The sequence below is a fragment of the Clinocottus analis genome, unplaced genomic scaffold (assembly GCF_023055335.1).
Source record: "Clinocottus analis isolate CAN_PGR_092001 unplaced genomic scaffold, fCliAna1.0.p SCAF_2, whole genome shotgun sequence".
Lineage (NCBI taxonomy): Eukaryota > Metazoa > Chordata > Actinopteri > Perciformes > Cottidae > Clinocottus > Clinocottus analis.
In genome coordinates, this window is record NW_027175931.1 from 6497049 (window position 1) to 6519758 (window position 22710).

General features: G+C 42.6%; 1 protein-coding gene across 2 annotated transcripts in view; it reads left to right on the forward strand.

Moving 5' to 3' along the window:
* Positions 1–22710, forward strand: part of kcnab1a (potassium voltage-gated channel subfamily A regulatory beta subunit 1a) — a 93237-nt gene that overhangs the window by 19727 nt on the left and 50800 nt on the right. The window contains exon 1 of one of the 2 annotated variants that reach the window (XM_068584902.1): positions 3395–4117. The exons of the other annotated variant lie outside the window; for it this stretch is intronic. Within the exon in view, the coding sequence (XP_068441003.1) occupies positions 3909–4117 (209 nt within the window). The 5' untranslated portion in view covers positions 3395–3908. Of the gene's footprint in view, positions 1–3394; positions 4118–22710 lie in introns of those variants that run through there. 2 annotated transcript variants of the gene reach the window in all.

Below are 22710 nucleotides of genomic sequence, written 5' to 3' on the forward strand. Positions count from 1 at the left end.
TTCTTCTCAACAAATACTTTATCAGTCGCTCTGAGCTCGCCTTCTGGGGTGGCTTTGAAAGTCTAATAAAACATGAATTATCATCTTGATTGCAGATGGAATTGAGCTTTAGTTATTGGGCAACAGAGCAATAAATGTGTGGCGCTTCAACTAATTTAATGTAACTTGTTACAGTACGTCTCCATGTGCGTTCCCGCTGGAGTGCATTTGTCCTGTGTTATGTTGGAAATATAGGTTTCTGATTCTCTTACTTCCATGCTGCATCTGTCAGATGTGTTTCAGTCATAACAACATTGCGTACATGTGTGACATACACTGTCCAAACAAAGCAAAAATGTGCAAAAGAAAAAAGAAAGATCGATACAATTGGTCAAGTATTGAAAAAGGCATTAGGAGAAAAAGCCAATGTTCCCAAAGTTCACATGTTTAAACAAATGGTTTGACTCAAACTGTAAAGAAAAAAAAGCCAGGTTAGAATGAGTGCAATGCTGATGTTAACTTGATTATATATTTATATATTAATCTGATAATGCAAACATGCTGATGCTGATGTTCAGCCACTATGTCGCTGTCATGCTACCATTCGCTACTTAGCATCGCACACAAAGTAAAGCTGAGGCTGATGGGATCGTTATTAGCTTTGCAGGTATTTGGCCATAAAGCGAAGTATTGTAAGTGTTTACAGTAACACACTCACATTTCATCCAGCAGCTTTAGTGTTGTGACACTGATGGATGGAGGCCGATGAGTTGCACACACTCCAGGACAGAAACGCAGTCTGCAACCACAGCCCTTTTTCACTCAGCAGTTTTGTGCTCCTCATTAGATGAAAGAGGGCTTAAACCAGCTCCAATTCCATATGCTTGGGAGCCTGCTGTTCCCCAGAGGGGGAGGTGGGGGGGGGGATGCAATCGATCTGGAATGAGCTGCTGAAGAACGGATTTTCTCCTTTGGTATGAAATGGATCTAAGGCTCTGTACATCTTTCCAATAAGGTGGGAAAGATTGGATGAGATGGCTTTGGGTGATACGGAGAGTTTATTTATTAAGGACTTGTATCAGAAAACATGCTCTCTGACCATCTCCTCCTTGGAAACAATAAGGAGAAAGTATAGAATATACACAGCATATAACAATAATCATATTACACTGCATACAATCAGATTCTGGTTTCATTTCAATACTTGCAAATGTAGCCTGAGAAAAGATGTGTGGTTTGAAGATGATGAAACAATGAGCTTCTGTGCTGTTGAAAACAAATCAATGAGCAGTTTAAAACAATGGCCTATACCCTGCTCTTATAATAAAATATAATGATTTGTCTCAACGGGGGAGTTCTGGCCCTGGCCTCCATAATTCACTTTACCCCAAATGACTTTCATTGAGCGATTCCAAAGCCTTTTTTAGACGAGGTCGGTTAAGTAGGAGGAGCTCCAGTAATGGGTTTAGTAGCATGGATGTATTCATCATGTCATGTTACATAGACTGCCGTTTCTTTTACCTGACAAAAGCATCACCTCATGAAATTCCTTTGTATGAAACACACATTGTCCTTGCAAGTAATGTATCCTAAAAAGTGTTATTATTGCACCAAAGATATCCGCACTTTTAAACAATATGTCGTGCTCTGATGTTCTCATGTGTGTCAAGAAAACTAACCGAACAAACATGCAGCTCACATTGTTTGTGTGAAGAGTTCTGATCCACATCCAGTTTAGTGCTGCTTTTGAGTGATAAAATGATACGTCCGACAACCTTATTCTCTCCTCGTAGATTGCTGTTGGTAGCGCTTTTTTCCATGTGTGTTAACATTAGATATTTATCAGTTGTGACAGTAAAAGTATCTGATGACAATGGAGAGAATCACACAAGCAAACCAAACCAATGTACATGCATTAAAAATACTGCTTTTGTATATTATTATTATTATGATGCAAAGTCATCCAGACTTTTACATTTTCAGTTTCTTCTCAGCACGGCAGTGCTGACATTTCTAAACCACACGTTCCCATCCACTGTGTAGACTGTTGACTGTTGAGGGACCCTGCAGCAAAACGCTCCATTTACCTCCGTTTGACACCTTTTATAGAATTACTGGAAAGCACACGACATAAACGCCGTTCTCTGTAAACACACACAGTCGCGCACGTGCAGGCAGACACTTGGATGTGCAGTAATCGAACACTAACACTCTTCTCAGCTCACTTATGCCTCAGCAAGCTGCTTTCAGTTCTTGATTCCAACCTCGGTACACACCTCCCCCACCGTGTCCGTCCATCCACCTCTCGTTGGCTTTGATTTGCAGCTGTGTGTGTGTGTGTGTGTGTGTGTGTGTGTGTGTGTGTGTGTGTGAGGGAGGGAGGGAGGGGGAGGGTTGTGTGTACAGTGTGTGAGGGGATTTGGGGAAAAAACATATTTTATGTCAGCAGTATGCTTCTGACTTTTCATACAGATAGATACAGTGATGTGAGGGCACTTGAAGACCTCTCACTACGTTCACCAACCGCAGTCTGTCAATATATCGTGGATTTTAAAGAAAAGAGACAAAAGGTGGCTCAGTTAAAGCGACAATAGTAAAGGACCGATATTTGTTGACTGCGTACTCGTCCAGGGGAGGGAGAGAGAGAGTGAAATAGGGAAAGAAGAAGACAAATGAACACCTTCCGACAATAGTGTGAAGAGGGAGTAAAGGGGTAAAAGCGTTGCTGCATGGAAATGATTGGTTAAGAAGAAAGGCAGAAACCTTCAAAGGTGGCTGACAGGTGAGAGAGAGAGGGGGAGAGAGAGAGAGAGAGAGAGAGAGAGAGAGAGAGAGAGAGAGACTTTATGTGCCCCTCAGCTCCCTGAAGGTGTGCTCCTCCCTGCTGAGATAAACAAAAACAACAACAAAAACAACAACAAGAAAAGGAGAGCGGAACTTTCCGAATGAGAACAAATATCGGAGAAGGGGAGAGGAGTGAAGGAGGGGGAAACTGGGGCATGAACACATTAGTGATTATGATGCTGCCCCGGCAAGGGAGGAGGAGAGGGTGAAGAAGAGTGAGGAGGAGCAAGGACAGGAGCACAAGAAGTGATAAGAGGGGGGCAAAGTGCTGATGGCAGAGGTGTGCTGGTGGACCTGAGAGTGACTCCATCCCTTCGTTTCCTCCTGCCTTGCCTCCTCCTCCTCCTCCTCTCTCTTGCTCTCGCTCTCTCCCTCTCTTCTCACAGGAAGAGCAAGGACAGCATAGCGCCTCGGCTGCATCTCTCTCTCTCTCTCTCTCTCTCTCTCTCTCTCTCTCTCTCTCTCTCTCTCTCTCTCTCTCTCTCTCTCTCTCTCTCTCTCTCCCTCTCTGCCATCCCTCCGCTCTCCTCGCAGCCCCTGTGTGTTTGTCATTCGGCAGCTGAAACGCTGTCAGAAAATCCCCCGAGCTCGGCGTCAGCAGCAGGACGCGGGAGGAGCAGGGAAGACCGCGAGGGAATGAATTGGAGATCCCTCAAGAACTTAAGAGTCTTTTGTTCTTTTCACGCTTTTGATGATTGACCTGTTCCGCCGCCTCTCTTCTTCAAGGAAAGACTTTAAATGGAAGACTTGACGTGAGAGAGAGAGAAAAAAAAAACCTAGTGCAAAAATCTTTTGCAGCTTTATTTTGCCTCGCAGAACAAAGTGATGCAAATGAAGACACAGCGTTTGGAAGAGAACTGAAGCCTTAATCCTCCCGCACTAAAAGAGCTGCGAAAGAAGCAAGAGACTCTGAACACAGACTTTGGGTGAAAGAGGACGAGACGCTGAATCCAGAGATCTAAAACAAAAACGACTCCAGGCGGACCCCCCCGCCCTCCCCCCTCCACCCTCCGTCGGTCTGCTTCTGTCCCATCTGCACTTTCCCTCCGCGTCTCGGGCTCCGCTCCCTCCACTGAGGCTCAGCCATGCAGGTGTCCATCGCCTGCACGGACCACAACCTGAAGCGGGGCAATGGGGACCACGGCAAGCAGAGCGCCACCAGCCCCAACGTGGTCAACCAAGCCAGGGCCAAGTTCCGCACCGTGGCCATCATTGCGCGCAGCTTCGGCTCCTTCACCCCGCGGCACATCTCACTCAAGGAGTCCACGGGGAAACACACGGGCATGAAGTACAGGTGTGTGTGTGTGTGTGTGTGTGTGTGTGTGTGTGTGTGTGTGTGTGTGTGTGTGTGTGTGTGTGTGTCAGAGTTATGTGCATAGTTTAACGTGTCCTTGGTGTACTTTCTTTGCCTCCTCCACATGTGTGCGCGCTGCCACGCTGCTCATGTTTCTGTCTGCATTTCTTTTCTTGTCCACTCCATCTCAGCTGTCACATCTTCATTACTCTTTCATAATGCCGCTCAATATTTCATGATAATTAAGTTGTCAACACAGTTGTTATTTTGAATGCTACTTAATTCCTTGTACACCCCTTTTCAAAGTTAGACGTTTATTTAAAATCTTCCGTAGAAGTACACACTGCAAGCCCTTTTTTTTTTGACAGAGCCAATAATCAACTTTTTGTGGAATTTCATTATAATAATAATTATACAAATGTGCCATTGCTATCAGATACATATCTTTATTTGTATCTTAACACTGATTTTAACCATATTGAAGACACTAACTTATATTGAACTCAGAGACGTTTGTTCAGAATATTTTCATGTAAATGAGAAAAAGGCTTTAAATCTGGTTTAAATCTGGTCGATACCTCTTTGTCTCACTGAAAGCCACAGAATTCCCCTCGCTCTACCTTAAAATCTCCTCTCACGTGGCTTTTTTGTCGCCGTCATATTGTGGCATCTCACAAAGCCACTGTTGCCAGCACCATCTGAAGCTTCTGCCAAGCCTGCAGTATGTTTTCAGTGAGCTTTTGCTTCCCATTTCAAAAAGACTCATCAGGAAGTCGTGCAGAAGCTGCTCATTCACTTTTATAAGTCACGAGCAAACCTGGCAGGTTTTACGAACGCAAGCTGTCTGCTACCTGGTGAGAGTTTACTGACAGTTATTGCAGATTCTCTGTCTGTTCTGTCTGTCGTGTCTCCTCTCCACTTCCGCTTTCCTCCTCACAGTTAATTTACACATTCTCACAAATCCCGTGTGTCTGTCGCTCACAAATCTTAAACCTCTCTTCCTCTTTTTCTCCTCCCCAAATACTCAAATTCTATCGCTTTCAATTGCCATGAATGGAGCAGGACTCATCTGTCTCGCTCCCACACGCCTCAACACTTTATTTCTCCAAACTCTGTCTTCCTCTGCCTCCCTCCCTGTTTGGTGAGACAGCTCTGCAGTGTGGGCAGAGTGTCTGAGTCGGATTTGACCTCAGCGGTGCTGTTGCTCAGCTGACTTGTGTGTGTTTGACTCTCATGGCCTCGGGCTGGGAATCTCACGGAGAAAAATGTGGTGCCATTAGTTTCTTTCGCAGCTCTGCAGGTCACTGTGAAATCAAATTGGGGTGTGTGTGTGTGTGTGTGTGTGTGTGTGAGAGAGAGAATGAAGTCATGTCTTGTGTGTGGATAGTAAAGCGATAGTGACAGATTGTAGGCTGAAGATATTGTTAAGTATTTAGCACCCTTGTATTTCAGGGTGTTAATATTCATTTGAAGGCATTTTAAATAACTATGTGTCAACACAGAGGAATTAGACACATCAGACATGCTTCTGTGGAGACATTTTAGGGTTGTTTTAGGACTAACATGTGTAGCTGATGCGACAAGAAAGTTCTGTGAACTACTCTGATAAAAGGAAGTGTTCATGCTCTTCATATTTTAATAAAGATTTAACGATACGACATTGTTGAGCAAGACTTGTAGGCAAATACATGTTTCATCCACAGAGAAAATATAATATGTGTTGCCTTTTGGAAGGACTGACATTGATTTTTAACCTGGATAAAAAAAGTTAAATATAACCTATGGTCTGTTGAGATCTCAGAGGCATAGTTCCCTATTATTGATCTTTTTCTTTATTTTATTGTTATTGATTTGTTCTGCTTTAGTAATGTTTGGTACAGTATTGGCTTCTCTCAGTGCACACTGTTTCTCCGGCTGGAAGGGTTTTATGTGTTGTGCTATAAATGGAAATATAAGTAGAAGTCTTGACTGCTTCATTATTGAACAGGGCAGCGGAGGGCATGGTGTAAGAAATACAACACGTAATATTTATTTCTTTATTTGATTTAAACCTTTTTTAACCAGGAGAGTCCCATCGAGATGAAAAATCTCTTTTTCGAGGGAGACCTGGCCAAGACAGGCAGCAGCATAAAAAACAGTTACAGACAGAAAACATATATCTTCTGCAATGATTCAAACTTGGTCCATATATTTTTTTATGTTGCAATGTTTTATCAAGTGTTTGAATTTGGCTCGGACTTTCACAGCCGCGCTCAAGGCTAATAGAAAACTGCAAATCTTTAACTGCGTTAAAATGCTGGACTTGCATTACATAATTGTTCAGTAGTAGTCTAGACAATGTGTAATGGAAGTGGCCTCTGATGCAGCTTGACCAGTAATGAGAGCTGGGTGACGGGTCAGCGGCGTGCAGGCCGTGGCTCGGTGCCACGGCCCTCTGCGCTGGAAACAACGGCGCAGATCGGTGGGGGCGGCGCACATTGAACTGAAATCAGATTGCGCTTTCAACCGATGGATTCAATTCAAATCAGTTCATTTTGTATCGCCCGAACTCACAAATTACAAATTTGACCACACATGACCACGGTCCATGTCAGCAGAAGGTGGTAGAGAGGAGGGGCATCAGTCCTGTACAGCTATAGAGGAATCCAAAGAGGTAGTTTTTAAAGTTTTTTTTTTCTTGTAACGGACCACAGAAAGGTTCTAATAACGTAAAAAACATGCTTAAATTGTTTAAATGATCAGAGGCAGACACTCAATTTGTATCTCTATACCTGGATGGCATGCCGATGTTGTTCGAATTGATTGATTTGACGTGTCAGCACTTCTGGGAATAATTGATCCGGCTTCATGAAGAGAACTGTCAGGCATGTGCATATAACTGCGGGTTCTCATGGCACCAGCTGATGGGGTTTATTGACCGCTTTATTGAACGGTTCTGACACTGCCATGACCCTACAGCAACTTCACACACGTCTGAGTCACAGACCATTCTGTGGAAATTGTAGGTAATAGCGAAGGAGCGAATCATCAATTTAGTATCCTGGAAAGGGAAGCGCTATGCGGTGAAGACTGAGATGGTGACTGTTCCTGCCACAAAGTTTTCTCCCTGATTTCATGCCAACAGATTGTGTTTTCTTTTGGGTCGAGAAGTAACACGCCAGAGGCCTGAAAAAGATTTGGCTCATGTCATGTCACAGCTGACATGTATGTTTAGGTAGTTTGGCCCGCCGCTGCGACTCCAAGCTGCTGTGTCAGGTCAATAACTTCTCATCTTCGGACTTTTATAAACCAGAAATAAAAAAGCCATTGGTTCAATTTATTGTGTCGCAAGACGGATTAATACGTGTTTCTATTTTCTGAGTTCTCCTAAGGAGCAGATGCCTTAAAGTTGAGCAAATGGGTCAAATACACTGCCTGGCCCAACGACCAGGTTTTCCATCAATGATGGCACGGGCATATTCCAAGATGACAATGCCAGGATTCGTCGGCCTCAAATTGTGAAAGAGTGGTTCAGGGAGCATGAGACATCCTTTTCACACATGGAGTCCAGACCTTAACCCCATTGAGACTCTCTGGATGTGCTGGAGAAGGCTTCGCGCAGCGGTCAGACTCTACCACCATCAATACAGGATCGTGGGGAGAAATGAATGCAACACTGGATGGAAATAAGTCTTGTGACATTGCAGAAGCTTAGTGAAACAATGCCACAGCGAATGCGTGCCGTAATCAAAGCTAAAGGCGGTCCGACGAAATGTTAGTGTGTGTGACCTTTTTTTTTTGGTGGCGACTTTTTTTTTTGGCCACGCAGTGTATCTTGATCATGATTTTACAGATGGCTTGATGGATAGTTGACAAAGCTGTTACAGGGTTGTATGAAAGTCTGTGTTTAACTGATGCTGAGGTCTGGCTGTTCAGGGTTTACTGTCCTACTGATGCCATTGTTCACTGCTCCTTTACTGTAGGATTCACGAGTGAACAAAAGGCGATGCAGAGACGGATGATCACTGACCGTGTGTTATTGTGCGGGCCAGGTTTTTGTCTTGTTAAGATATTCACATTCATTTGCAAACTATTGTCTTCCTCGTGCATACTTCCACACAGAACCTCAATATTACTTGGCGAAAACGTAGCAGTCTTTCGGAACAAGGTCGATTTAGATAAGGAATCATTTATACAATAAAATAATTTCACAATAAAAGCTGTAGACATATTCACACGCCAAAATGGACCCACGTGTCGGGCAGTGCAAGGAATGTTTCAATGAATATTCAGTACAGTTGAGATCATGTACAGTACATATACAATATGTACCATGTACAGGCTTAGAGGAAAGCAGATTTCATGTTAATTCTGCCAGAAGATGCACACTTTACTTGTGGTGATCTGTCAGTTTTGGGAATGGGGTATTGATAGTGATGCTTTTTGTTTCATCTAATATACTGTTGATGATAGTTTGATAACAGTTTAAAGTCATTTTTTATTTATTTAATTGTGTTTGTATCTTTTCATTTTCTGGACCCAGAGTGCAGAAATGGATTCAAAGTGATTTGTTCATTTGAATTCCCTTTCTTGAAAAAAAAATGCATTTGAGAGTGTGAGCAGTGTTATCAAATGAAATTACACACACGCACACGCACACGCACACGCACACGCACACGCACACGCACACGCTCTCTCCTCTATACACAGCTTCTTTTATAGGATGCCTCGTCATAGGTCGGTGCGGTCTTCCTGACACTTTGTCATTAAAGGCTCAGTAGGAATGATGGTCAAAATGGCCTCTGACAAGAGATGAGGACGGGCTAGAGTTTCCGCTCACAGTTCTATAGGAACAATGGGAGGTGAGATGAAGAGAGAAGACGAGAGCCATTGAAAAGAAAAGAGATGGAGGAAGATGACCAGAGACAATACTGTATGTGTGTGCGTGTGCACGCTAATCACTCAGTGCTGTATTGTCTCCTTCTTTTGGACGGCCAGTACGGGATGAGATGGATAGGCAGTCTCCCCGTCCTCCTCCAACTCTCTCTTCCTCTCCCTTTCTCTTTGTTTCAGGATGTGAACTCTGGGTTGTGCACACCATCTGCTCTGGCACTGCATTTGTCAGTGAAAGCGTGACAAGCGAGGGCAGGTTTGCTTCTCGGTGTGTGTACCCGTGTGCGCGCTTCATTTCATGCGTGTCTCGTAGCACACGAGGGCTCGGCTGTTCAACTTGTGAAACATACGTTTGCGTTTTTTTTTACTTAGAACAAATAATCGGAGAACCGATGTGTCAAACTGGCTGGTCGAAAATATTCTGAAGGACTTTGTCAAATATACCTAATAGTATTTAGGTAAAAAATAATAATAAATCAAGCACTTCTAACGAACAGAATAGTGTCAGAGTGTGTGGTCATGGTCCTTGTAGAGGCTCTCAACTTCAACTCTGATGTTCAAGTTAGACCTACATGGAGTTTGTTTCATTTTGCCAGTATTCTCATTGACTTAAACTGTTGTTTACTGATGCCTCTTGCCTCATCGAGCCTGAACACAACTCATTTAGGTTGTAATAAGTTCTGACCACAGCAGCGCGGCAGAGTGGGAGCAGACTTGATTCGTGCACCTGTGAAAGCGTGAACACATCGCTGTACATCTGAACAGTGTGAAAAGACCCTGGGTTATGGAGGACTCATGCACCCACTCTTTGCATATCAGACAGGACGGCAGAAACAAAAGGCTCACGGGCTATTTCCTGAGTCGGTTACAAAAAACGCATCGAGTCTCCTGCCGTCACTCTGATGCACCTCGCGGGGATCTCATTCAATTGAGAACGATTTCCTTTACTTTGGGACTCGCTAAACAACATTTGCATCAGTCAGTCAGACAGGCCAGAGGAGAGCCACAGCAGAGAGAGGAAGTGGATTTAGATGGCTCTCGTGAACGAAGTTCGACCCCTCGCTGTGGTCAGACTACTGTCGGCAGTGTGCGCTTGTTTAGAAAGTTCCATCAGGGTACAACTTGTGCAGATGAAAAAAAGAAAGAGGATGGTATGATTGCGAGAAGGCATCATTAGGAGGCATGAGGCTGTGCTCGACGACATAACACATCTATTAATAAATCGTTAGTGAGCACGTGTGTCAGTACAACCCCCCATAGAAACATGTTAAGCATTAAAATGCTTTATTTAGTTGCATCTCGTTCCCTGGCTTCCAACAGGCTTCGCTGTTCACCAATCAGGGGGCGGCATGCTGAATAAAACACTTAAAGTCTGCCATTATTTTAGGAGGTAGGCTGTGTTGGTATGTGGTTATTTCTTTGTCCAGGGATGGGGAACATTTTTAAACCATGCACTGTTCAAATCCACGTTAGCCATGGCAGCCTTAGCTCGTGCATTTCTGTAGTTCTCTGGGATCACTGCCACCCGTAGGTCAGTATAATATTGTGAAACCATCAGGAGGAATGCTTATTCCGTCACCAGCATGCACCCACTGGAGGAGACAAAAGGAGAGCCACTTATGAATAAATTACAAGAGGTCACAAATGTCACAGAGACATTTTTAAACAATTACTTTGGGATCATGCAAAACTCTGCAGTACCAAATAAAATGATGTCATCTGTCTCAAAGATATTCGCCAAAATTCGTCTATATACCTCCACACAGTTTACAGTCCTCTGAATTACATGTAGTTTTCTTTTTTTTCTGTTTGTTTTATGTAGACCTTCCATCACAGGTTTGTGAAGGTTTAAAGAAAGTCCCTACCAGGTGGCTCTGTATTGTCTGAACACATTTTCTGCCCAGTCAGCTGTCTTTTTTGTACATGTATTTTTAGAATAATATCACATTCCTGAAAGACTTTGCCTATGGTTTTTGCCAAAACCAACCAGTTTACAAAACTCATCTCAGGCTGAACCCATGTTGACAAAATATGCAGACTGAGAATTGTGTGTGTGTACATGTTTAGGTACAGTGTGCTTCAATAATGTGCAGATCAGAGTGGATGTTTGGGGTTGTATCTCAAACACAATGTTTTCCGTCACGATGGCTGATACTGCTGCTGTGTTTTTAGTTTTTCAGGAGAGAGAGAAAGGAGAGGCAGCAGATGTGGGAGTTGGGAGGCATTTAACGGCTTGCAGCAGTCAAGGCCAGAGACTATTGCCTCTGAAACACACAAAGCAGCGGAAGCCAAATATAAAGAGAATCAGTTGAAGTTTGTGGTAGGGGAGAAAAAAAGAGATCCTGACGAATTTAAAAAGAAATGTGTGAAGGGAAAAAGTAATGAAAGATAAAAAAAAATAAATCAATCCTGATGACAGTTCAACATGTGCTGAAATAAAAAAAACCAACACATGAAGTCTTTGTGAATACCGGGCAAGCATTTGCATGAGCCACCTCACAAACTGCTAATTTGGCAGAAGAAGGTGGGTGTTAGCTCAGCGACTGTACGTAGCCTGCTGTGAGCTAGCACAGCATCGCGGTGTGAAAGGACAGATTAACTGCTGTTAAAGTGTCTGTGTGATGTGCCATCCGATGGATGAGGTGTGAAGGTGCTATGTGTGTGTGTGTGTGTTTGTATATAGAATACCTAAATGTTTTAGCTGTAATTTTATTATCAAGTATTGTTTGTGCATCACTGACACTGTAGGTCCCTTTTGTGTGTTATGTGTTATAGAAAGATGACAGCTCGTTCATTTCACGTAGCTTTTTTAAAACAACAACAACAAATTCTATACAAAGGAAAAAAAAAGCAGATAAGATGTGAGATGATAATAATTACGGGAAGGAATTCTTTGTGCCTGCTGGTCTTGCTCAAATCCTCAACACACAAAATACTCAGTGGTCCTAACCAACACATTATCTCTGCTTGTTGCTATGGTAATCATGTCCTTGGCTCTGTCATGCCATCATTCAATTTCGAGCGCACACATTTAAGAAATAGTTTAAGCCTTCGGGGGTAAACTAAAAGGCAACTGAACAAATGAGTGACAGGAATAATGGGATTTAACCTTTTAAAAAACAACCCTCCCCCCCTTTGGTTGGCCAGACTGAGTGATTGTTTTATGTGCACAAATGTGCCCCAATGCTAATTTTGGAGATCTCGCCTGAATTGTCTCTGTACTAAACCCTCTCTAACTTTGTTCTGCTTCACTTTATCAAAGTCAACCTTTGCAGAGTAAACTATGATTTGGGTTCGGGTTGGACCTTACAGCTGCATTATTTCAAAGAAATAATCATCCTGAAAGTGCTTTTTTTTCTAGGCGGACCTGAATTGTTTTTCTGTGTGTCATCTTCATTTACTCTTAACTAGTAACATATATTTATATAGATATTTACACATCTGAACAACATATCACATGTGTTCCTTTTATTATAACACACAAATTATTCAAATATGTGGTTGCAGAGATGCACCTTTTTTGTTTGGGTATGCAATTTTTCAAGAAAGGGTCTAAACATAGGTGGGTGTTCTATTGGTGTCATGAATGCATGAACAACATGTCCATTTATTGATTCTTAGCAGTGATTGAGGGCTTAGACAGTCATTGATTTCATTGTCAGGATTCAGGCCGTAAGAAAATAAAGATCTAGGAAATAAGCGTCATGTTAAGAACACAAACCTGTCCTACCTTTTTACATCAGTGGCTCTCACACATCCGGGCTGTGGGGACTTTGAGAGATTTAACATGGGTTAAACTCTGTTTATGCTGGAGGAGAAGCTCCCACAGGTATTCCCTCAGACTGATGTGAGTGAAGACTCATCTCACGTATTCCTGAGTCTTTCAGCCGTCCACCAGCCTTTGCTTTTATCCAGGCAAATTAAGATATTTTGGTTGACAAGACAAGTGGTAAAAGGAACCGGGGAAAGAAGAGCGTCAACTCTATGAACGATTACACGTTAAATCCCTACAGGGGCCCATTATGGTGTCCACTATACAACTGGAGGCAGAATGAGGCACGGTAGTCGTCTATGGTTGTCAGGTTGTCTGTGAACCGTTGCTGTGTCCTTGAGCGTCCGGAAAGACACTGATAGAAATATTTATTATAGTGACGGGTCTGCAGCTGAAACTGCTGTAAACCTTTTCATCTGGTATGTGGCATCAATTGATAATGATGACTAATACGACTCTGTGCAGAGCTGAATAAAATATTTCACTTTGTACGTGGCAGCTGAAGTTACCGTTAGAATGAGATCAAATAATAAAGCTGTCTGTCCTTTCATAGTTGTTGGCATTACTGCTGCTCTGATCATAGCGTTCTCCGACGTTAGAGTTGAGGATAATGAGGTCGTTCTCATTTAAATGCTTTCAGTGCTTTCTTTCCTCACTTTTGCTTTTAATTAAAAGAAGTGCGAGGGTTGCTTGTCAGGTTGGTTCCCTGACGTGGCAGGAGAGCGACTCAAACGGAAGGGAGAGCCAAAGAAATGAAATTGAGCATCAGCAAATTTGTTAATGTTGTCTGCCTCTAAAGCTGCGGAACAGGATAGAAGCGAGCAAAACATTGTCCAGACGAAGTACACGAGTTCATCAGAGATTTTAGTTTCTAAGTGCTTACCTCAGAAAGAAACGTCCCTCCCAAAAGTTTTCTAACATTGGTGATTGATCCTTCAACAAACCTTTAAACACAGCATTTTGCAGGTTCAGTGGTTTGGATGTTTCCTAAACCGAAGCAGTGGTGCAGCTGTGGCTGACGACGCTGCAGCGGCATGATAATCAATTTGAAAGACACTCCCCGTTCCCCCCCCCCTTATATCAAAATGAAATAGAATGAACGAAATGTGTTTCTCAGTGGATTAGCATGAATGGATAATCGGGTTGTTTGATCCGTCCTGTCTCTTGACTTCATGCCAATTAAAGATTACGGGCTGCAGTGCACAGCGGGCGCCCAAGAAGGCAGATATAGTTTCACGACTCTCCGAGCAAATATTGTGACGCAAACTCAGCTGGAGAGCCGCAGCCTGTGTCACTAGCAGCCTGTGAGTCTGTGGGGATCAATCACGTGCATGTACAGCCACAATATAACTTTGCTCCCCTCACTTCACGCAAACAGTGTCCAAAAAGCAAAGCAACCACTGAAGCGACACGACATCCTCATTGTTTCCAACTAAAGATGTCCACATCCTATCAGTCACGCCTGTGCTGAAACTACAGGCCCATCTGACAGGCTGCTGCCTCTCCAACAACTTGTGTCCTCGGGGCCCTTGTTTCGTTCACGGTCGCCTTCCTGACAGCTCATTTACCGGATTCACAATGATTCACCGTGAATCTTGTTCTTCTGGCCAACAAAAGGAACAAGACGCGTGAACTGCAGTGCAGCTGGTATACAGAAGCCGTTTGTGCAGCTGCTGCCCATGAATCGGTTTCAGCAAGGAATATGCTCGTGTTGTCATCTTTTGAAGCAATTGCATCCTCATTTCTGTCTGCAACCAATAGTCGGAAGAAGTAGTGATTTGCAGGCCCTTGTATTAGTAGCTGACTCTTCACTCTTACAACCCTCTCTTTCTGTCTCTTTGGCAAATTCACAAAAAACCTTGGAAACATCTGAAGCTCTTTGTTCTGATAGCCCTGTTGAAACATACAGTAGGTATGTTTCCAGAAATCAAAGATCATAACGACGCCCAAGGACTTAATTGTGTTATAATTTAATGTACTTATGCTTTGATCTTTGACATGCTGCAACCAAAATATTAACAACCAGTTTGAGGAAGATGTTACAGCCGGCTAATGATCCTCATTTCTCCTCCACGTCATTATTTAACAGGGAAGACATTTTTGCTGATGATAAAATAGAAAAAATACATCGAATTACCGTCAGAAGGTTGCGTGGAAATTATTTCGTGAGGCGAAAACAAAGATGGAGAGATGAGAGAAGATGTAAGAAGTATTATTAATTGGGTCTATTCATTTGTTTTACTTGCTTTGAGCAAATCCTTAGCTCCAGCGATCTGGTAACTATTTGTGCGCCTGTCTGTCAATGTGTGTGTTTAATGCATGGCTTCACATGAACTTGTGACTACTATAAGTCGAGTGTGTGCATGTGTGCCTGTGAATTGCTCACAGTATCTGTATGAAGGATGACACTCTCTCTCTCTCTCTCACACACACACACACACACACACACACACACACACGCACACACTTCCTTCCCGAACAGATGTCCTTCTTCATATTGCTGTCTTCTTCCGTCCACAGATTATACCCTTTCAGTCTCTCTTTTTCTGTATTTTTGTATTTTCTTTGTTCATCTCCCTCCCTCTTTCTCTCACTTTTTCTCCCTCCTTCTCTCCTTCCCTCCTCCCTCCGCAGACAGCAGTGGCATACTAAACCCTGTGAGGAATAGGTGTAACTGTGCCTGCTGAGCTCAGTTCCTTTGATCAGTGGTGTAATCAAAATCTCCTTGCCGTGCCCCGAGGCTGATGTACATGTTATGTACTGCATGTTGGTCTGACTTAAACATATCCATATTTTATGCACAAACGCGTCAAATGCATTCATTTAGCTGACGCTTTTATCCAGAGCGACTTGCAATTGTGCATTCAACCGTGAGTACAAACTCAAAACAACAAGACCCAGGAAAGTACATTTTCTTCAATACAGTTAAACTCCAAAGTGCTATCAGTAAGCAACATTTAAGTGCTACTAAAGTGCCACTACGGTGCTACTTTCCTTATTCAATGTGTGGTCAAAAAAGATGTGTTTTTAGTTTGCGACGGAAGATGTAGACACTTTCTGTTGTCCAAATGTCAATAGGGAGCTCATTCAACCATCGAGGAGCCAGGACAGCAAACAGTCGTGACTTTGTTGAGTGTTTAGCGCGGAGTGACGGAGCTACAGGCTAGTTGGCAGAAGCTGAGCGGAGTGAACGAGCTGGAGTGTACGAGCTGGAGTGAATGAGCTGGAGTGTACGAGCTGGAGTGTACGAGCTGGAGTGAACGAGCTGGAGTGTACGAGCTGGAGTGAACGAGCTGGAGTGTACGAGCTGGAGTGAACGAGCTGGAGTGTACGAGCTGGAGTGAACGAGCTGGAGTGTACGAGCTGGAGTGTACGAGCTGGAGTGAACGAGCTGGAGTGTACGAGCTGGAGTGTACGAGCTGGAGTGAACGAGCTGGAGTGTACGAGCTGGAGTGTACGAGCTGGAGTGTACGGTTTTACCATGTCCTGGATGCAGATCGGACCCGCTCTGTTCGTAGCACGTCACCGTGCAATGTTTTGAAGCGGAGGCGGGCGGCCACCGGGAACTAGTGAAGGGCGTGGAGGAGTGGAGTAGTGTCGGTGAAAGCATCATGAATCAACCTTTAACTTAGAACCCGCTTTTGACTTTCAAGCGTGGCGACTTTTGACGTAGAACCCGCACATAGAACCCGATCGCTGTTGACATCTGCTCAAAAGTGATTGAGGCATCTTTGAGGCATCTTTGAAGTGAGGCAATACGCTTACCGTAGTAGTTACCGTAGTAGTTTTCGTAGTACCTACCGTAGTAGTTACCATAGTAGTAGAAATCTGTAATAATAAATATACAATTGGGACAAAATCATAAAGAGCGAGTTTGACATCTTTGTGATGTTCTGGACCTTTGCTTGAGGAACTCTCTCTAACTGGACTCAGCTGTATTTTAGTTGAAGACCCCATGTCTGTTTGATCGTGCCATCTAAATGTGAAATCACCAGTGACACCACATAGTCAAGAGTTCACAAAAAGAACCTGTTGCTCTCAAAAGGTTACCGTTTGTGTTACAATGCCACGAAGACGTCGTCGTCGCCGTAGGGGACGTCGCCGTGCTGGCCGTGGCAGACGCGTAATGGTCGTTCTTCCACGTCGCAGGCGCCGCCGTCGGCGTGGCGGACGACGTCGCCGTTGACGATACTAAACCAATTCTTAATACCCGCATGTAACTTAGTTCCCACTTTATTATTTAGAACAAACCTTAAACTTCACTTTTGACTTAGAACCTGCTCATAGAACGGTTCTCAGTCAAAAGGGGTCAAGTTATATAAGAACCTATTAGAACCTGATAACTTTTGACTTAGAACCCACCCATAGAATCCAACCACTTTTGAAATAAGATAATATATTGTATTTATAGTTAGAGTATGTATTTTTTATCACTAATCCAGTTACATTAGACATCTGTAATAATAAATATTGTTTTGATATTATTTCATTGAACTTTCTTTTTTTACATTAGACAGTCAGTGGATACAGTTCAATTAGAAATCTGTAATAATAAATACACATGGGACAAAATCATAAAGCGCAAGTTTGACATCTTTGTGATGTTCTGGACCTTTGCTTGAGGAACTCTCTGTAACTGGACTCAGCTGAATTTTAGTTGAAGACCCCATGTCTGTTTGATCGTGTCATCTAAATGTGAAATCATCAGTGACACCACAGAGTCAAGAGTTCATAAAAAGAAGCTGCTGCTCCCAAAAGGTTACCTTTTGTTTTACAATGCCACAAAGACGTATCACGACTCGTCGCCCTAGAGCACATCGTCGAGCTTCTGGTGGCGGGCGCACCATGATTCGTCGCCGCGGAACACGTCGCCGTGCCGCCGCTGGTGGAAGGCCCATCATGGTCCTTCGATCTGGCGCAGCACCAAGACGCTAGTAAACCATTTATTTTTACCTGCATATAACTTAGTACTTGCTTTAAAATTTAGATCAAAACTTAAACTTAGAACCCACTCTTGACTTACAATCCTGACTACTTTTGACTTAGAACCCACCCATAGAACCCAACCACTTTTGAACTAAGATAATATATTGTATTTATTGGTAGAGTATGTATTATTTATTATTAATCCAGTTAAATTAGACATCTGCAATAATACATTTTGTTTTGATGTTATTAATTTTAATTTATTTTGATTTTTTTATTACATTTGACAGTCAGTGGATACGTAGTACGTCAGCCTAATTCCAGGCTTTATTTTTCATAAAATAAGAGAATATAATGTGTTTATTAATACAGTATGTATTATTTATCATTAATCCAGTTCAATTAGAAATCTGTAATAATAAATATACAATTGGGTCAAAATCATAAAGAGCGAGTTTGACATCTTTGTGATGTTCTGGACCTTTGCTTGAGGAACTCTCTGTAACTGGACTCAGCTGTATTTTAGTTGAAGACCCCATGTCTGTTTGATCGTGTCATCTAAATGTGAAATCATCAGTGACACCACAGAGTCAAGAGTTCACAAAAAGAACCAGTTGCTCTCAAAAGGTTACCGTTTGTGTTACAATGCCACGAAGACGACGTCGTCGCCGCAGGGCACGTCGCCGTGCTGGCCGTGGCAGACGCTCAATGGTCAGTCTTCCACGTCGCAGGCGCCGCCGTCGGCGTGGCGGACGACGTCGCCGTAGACGCTACTAAACCATTTCTTTCTACCCGCATGTAACTTAGCTTCCGCTTTATTATTTAGAACAAACCTTAAACTTAGAACCCACTCTTGACTTACAAGCCCGACCACTTTTGACTGCTCATAGAACGGTTCTGCTCATAGAACGGTTCTTAGTCAGGTTTTATAAGAACCTGACCGCTTTTTGTATTCATTTTTAGAGTATGTATTATTTATCATTAATTGCTCCCAAAAGGTTACCGTTTGTTTTACAATGCCATAAAGACACATAATTTTGAACCAACCTTGAACTTAGAACCCGCTTTTGACTTAGAACCCACATAGAACTCGCTCACTTTTGACACCCGCCTAGAAGTGAGTCCTGGTACAGCCTCTGCTATTCCCACCGCCATATGGGAAAGATGTACAGCGGGTAATCAGCCGCTTCTACTGAAGAATATCACACAGTTAGCTTGATTTAGCTGGAGCTAAGAAAGTACGCTGTCGGATAGCAGACACGCTGGCAACTGGAAGTGAGGCAATCCGCTTACCGTCGTACTTACACTAGTACTTACTGTAATACGTTGGCAAGTCAGCCTAACTCCAGCCTTTTGTTTTACTTGAAACATGAGATATAATATACACGTCGCCCCAGAACTGGGGGCAGGCGCATCATGATTCTTCGCCCCGGAGCAAGACCCTTATAAACCATTTTAAGTCCTTCATAATTGGTTTGCAATATATATATATCACTTAATTGGTAAGTTACAAATGGAGAATCCATCATTTATAAAGGATGACCCAATCATGAAACGCATTATAGTCAATTACTTATTAATCAAGACTGTTTATAAATGTTTATGAATTGCATACTAATGACTTAATGTGATAATGTTGGAACAATGCTTTATATATTAACAATTATGTGTTTACTCATGCTTTACTAATTCTAAATATTGTATAGTTCTTCTAAAAATGTGACCTTTTTTGATATGTTCTATCTGTAATTGTATATCTTTGTGTTTTGGAGTGTTAATCAAACAATGTATGGTTATAGTAGTATGTTAGATGATTTGAAAAAACAGTGGGAGAGGGCTGGTATATATGCAGAGGAGCTATGAAGGAAATGGAGAATATGTGTGCTTGTTATTAAAGGGGATCAGGTGACTGGGAGATGCGGGATCACTGAGGGCATCTACGGAGGCGGCAAATGGCAGGAAGAGATAAATGCCTGGAAAAACACCCAAATTTGAAAAATGTCTACTAAAATGACTAAACATAAATAGTCAACTGCACAGAATGAATTCATGCCTTGAATCGGAGAGACTTCAATGGCTCCGGCTCAAGTCACAGCACCAGCAGCTCCTTATGGCCGGTTGGCTTCTCTGTCCAAGAAAAGGAAAGATCTTCAACCTGCAATTTGTATTTGATGAGCAACACGGTCCACGTCTTTTTATTAGAAAGAGACAATATAGTAGAAAACAGTGTTATATCTGTATCGTGTGGGGGCGTACTGTCACAACCCGGCTCCAAGGCTGCGACAAAAGGGGGAGACAAACGAGCAGCCGCTAACAAAAGCAATTTATTTTTAACAAACACACAAATAGAACCAAGTCAAATAAAGGTAAAGGAATAAAGAGGCAAATCAAAAGATAACTGGCGGCAGTGTCCGGGACACACTGGATGTCCTTCCACCAGCGAAGAGACAGCCCCCTGCTACCAAATGCAGACAGTCTTGTATCGTCAGGCCACTCCAACTCAGGTGTTCCTCATTCAGGCTAACGACACTCAAAAACCACACCTGTAATAGATTAAAAACAGTGACACCTAGGGTACGGGAGGAGGAGGGTCGTCACAGTTGGGATGTGTTTGTGTTTCCATATGAAGGCCATATATAATTGACTTTTGTCGCCATGGTTATGTGAATGTGTGCAAACGCTGCAGCCATGTAGGTTTGTCTCATATGTGGTAGATTTGGCTTGGGAGAGGTTTTGTGCCTTCATTTTTGGTTTTGGTTCGTGAAGACTGTGGTTCTCCGATGCAGTATTAAAACCAAACATGATGTGCTTAGTTTACTGTTTTATGTTTTGAATTTGTACGTCTCGTTGGTGCTGATTCTTGTGCTGGTGAAACTCAGTTTGTGATGTGTGACCTTCTTAAAGCTGAGATCTGCGACACACACACTCGGGCATAATCAGACAATCCTTTGCAAACACGCAAAACATATAAGCATACACACCCTGTGTAAAGTATATGTATAGGGTAAGAGAAGAGATGGCGAGAAAATCCCTCAGCTAATTCTTAAAGAGGACGAAGTTGGATTTCTTCTTCTCCCCTTTTTTTTACATCTGGTTTTTATATTTTCTTAAGATTAAAAGCCTCTTGCGTTCACTGTACTAATCCTCACGCAGTGCTTGGGAAGCAGTTTTAACACGTCCAGCATCATTGTAAAGTAGCTGTCGGTTAAAGGTAGTGGGTCTTAAAATGTCCATTATAGCTCATAATCAAAAAAGAAACTGGGATTCTTCTTCTCATTGATTCCCATGCAGTTAAGTTGCATCTGCCGTTTAGTAAAGAGAGCTGAAACGAAACAGAATCTTGGCAATGGTTATAGACGTGAAAAGACAGACTGATGAGAAGGCTGGCAAGGTGAATGTAATAACTCCATAAACGTATTAGTGTAATTGAGAAGCGCAAGGCTCATATTTCCCCTGTCTTGGCTTATCTTTTCTGCTGGATTCAGCTTACATTTGCAAACTCTTAACCCCGTGTTGTCAGGGTTTATTATCTATCACTTGTGGCCCTGCCTCCTGTCTCCATTATATACCACTAATTTGGAACAGCAAATATATTTTGAAAATGGATGTATTAATTTCTGATTTCCCTATTACGAAAACAGGGATTGCTATTAGTATTGTCTATATTAAGACATACAAAAAATTGAAAAGATTGCCTTTTCTTACCGAGTGACTTATGCCACCGAAACCTTACGATGAGTACATTAAGGCCAACATTTCTGACCACGAACTATGTTCACTAACTGCCTGTTATTAACCTTTCTAGACTACTGCAGTCCAGCAAAATGTGACTTCAGCCATGAGATGTTGAACAATAAACACATTAAAAAGTCAGATCCACTGTGTAAACTTCTCAGCGAAGACAAAGCTGTTGACCTGCTAAAATTTGATACATGATGGTGCAACATACTTGTTACTCCATTTAGGAGACATGTTCAAGTTAAATTGATGACCATAGCCTAATTATAGCAAAGAAAACTAGGACAAAGGTAACAAGTTCCCACTCGTATCTTTAAAGACTTCACAACAATGACTGTCAAAAGGAATATGGAAAGAACAATTGAAGTTATAAATTGCGCTTATGAGGTAAAAGTCAGGACAATTATGCTGAAACCGGGTGAATAAATGGTTAACGAGTTAACACAATACAGCAACTTGGGGAAAAACTGCACCTACAATAACAAAAAAATGAACATCTTGAATGAAAAAGTTCTATCGCATCAGATATAATTATATTAATCCTGAAGAAATTATAGCCCTCGAGACAACAAAAGAGTGAAGATACAAACTATATAAGTAAGTTAGTAAAACTAGCACTAGTGCCGAAGATAACAGTAATATTATTAGATTGAGGCTAAACAAAAAGTTAAATTGCACATAATGTATAGGCAGGAATTCATCCCTACATTCACTTGGATGAGGTAATGCATGCGACTTTTCAGTGGCCAAATCTGGGAGGTTGAATGCTGAAACGATCTCGCAGCTGATGAAGCTGATCGGTACAGGCAGACGGCGTGCTTTTCTTTTGTTGGCCTGTAAAAGACTCTTCTGTTCCTTTTTTCACAAAATTCCCATCTTCTTGTCACCCCTCCCCCCCTCCCCCCTCCTCACACGTTGAGTCAAATATTTTTGGGTGATGGACACAACCCGGATCAAGTTCAAACAAGAGAGAAATAGAGATTATTTTAAAGTGACAGCACAGACCGTCTAGGTAGAGTCGGGGATGCTGCAGTGTGGTGCACGGCTGAGCAGAGGCTGTGCAGTGAATAATGCAGGATGGAAAGACCAGGCCATGTTTACAGAGTGTGCTTATCTTATACATTAACTAATTTATAGCCCAGTTGGTAGATTGACAGAACAGTACAGTTCACCAAGAAGACACAACCATGCCTTTGTGCAGATCTACGGGAGAGTTAGTCAACGGAGACGTCCACAGTCTGTATGCCACCTGAGTTTGTTATGGCTGACTTTAGTAGTAGCAGTG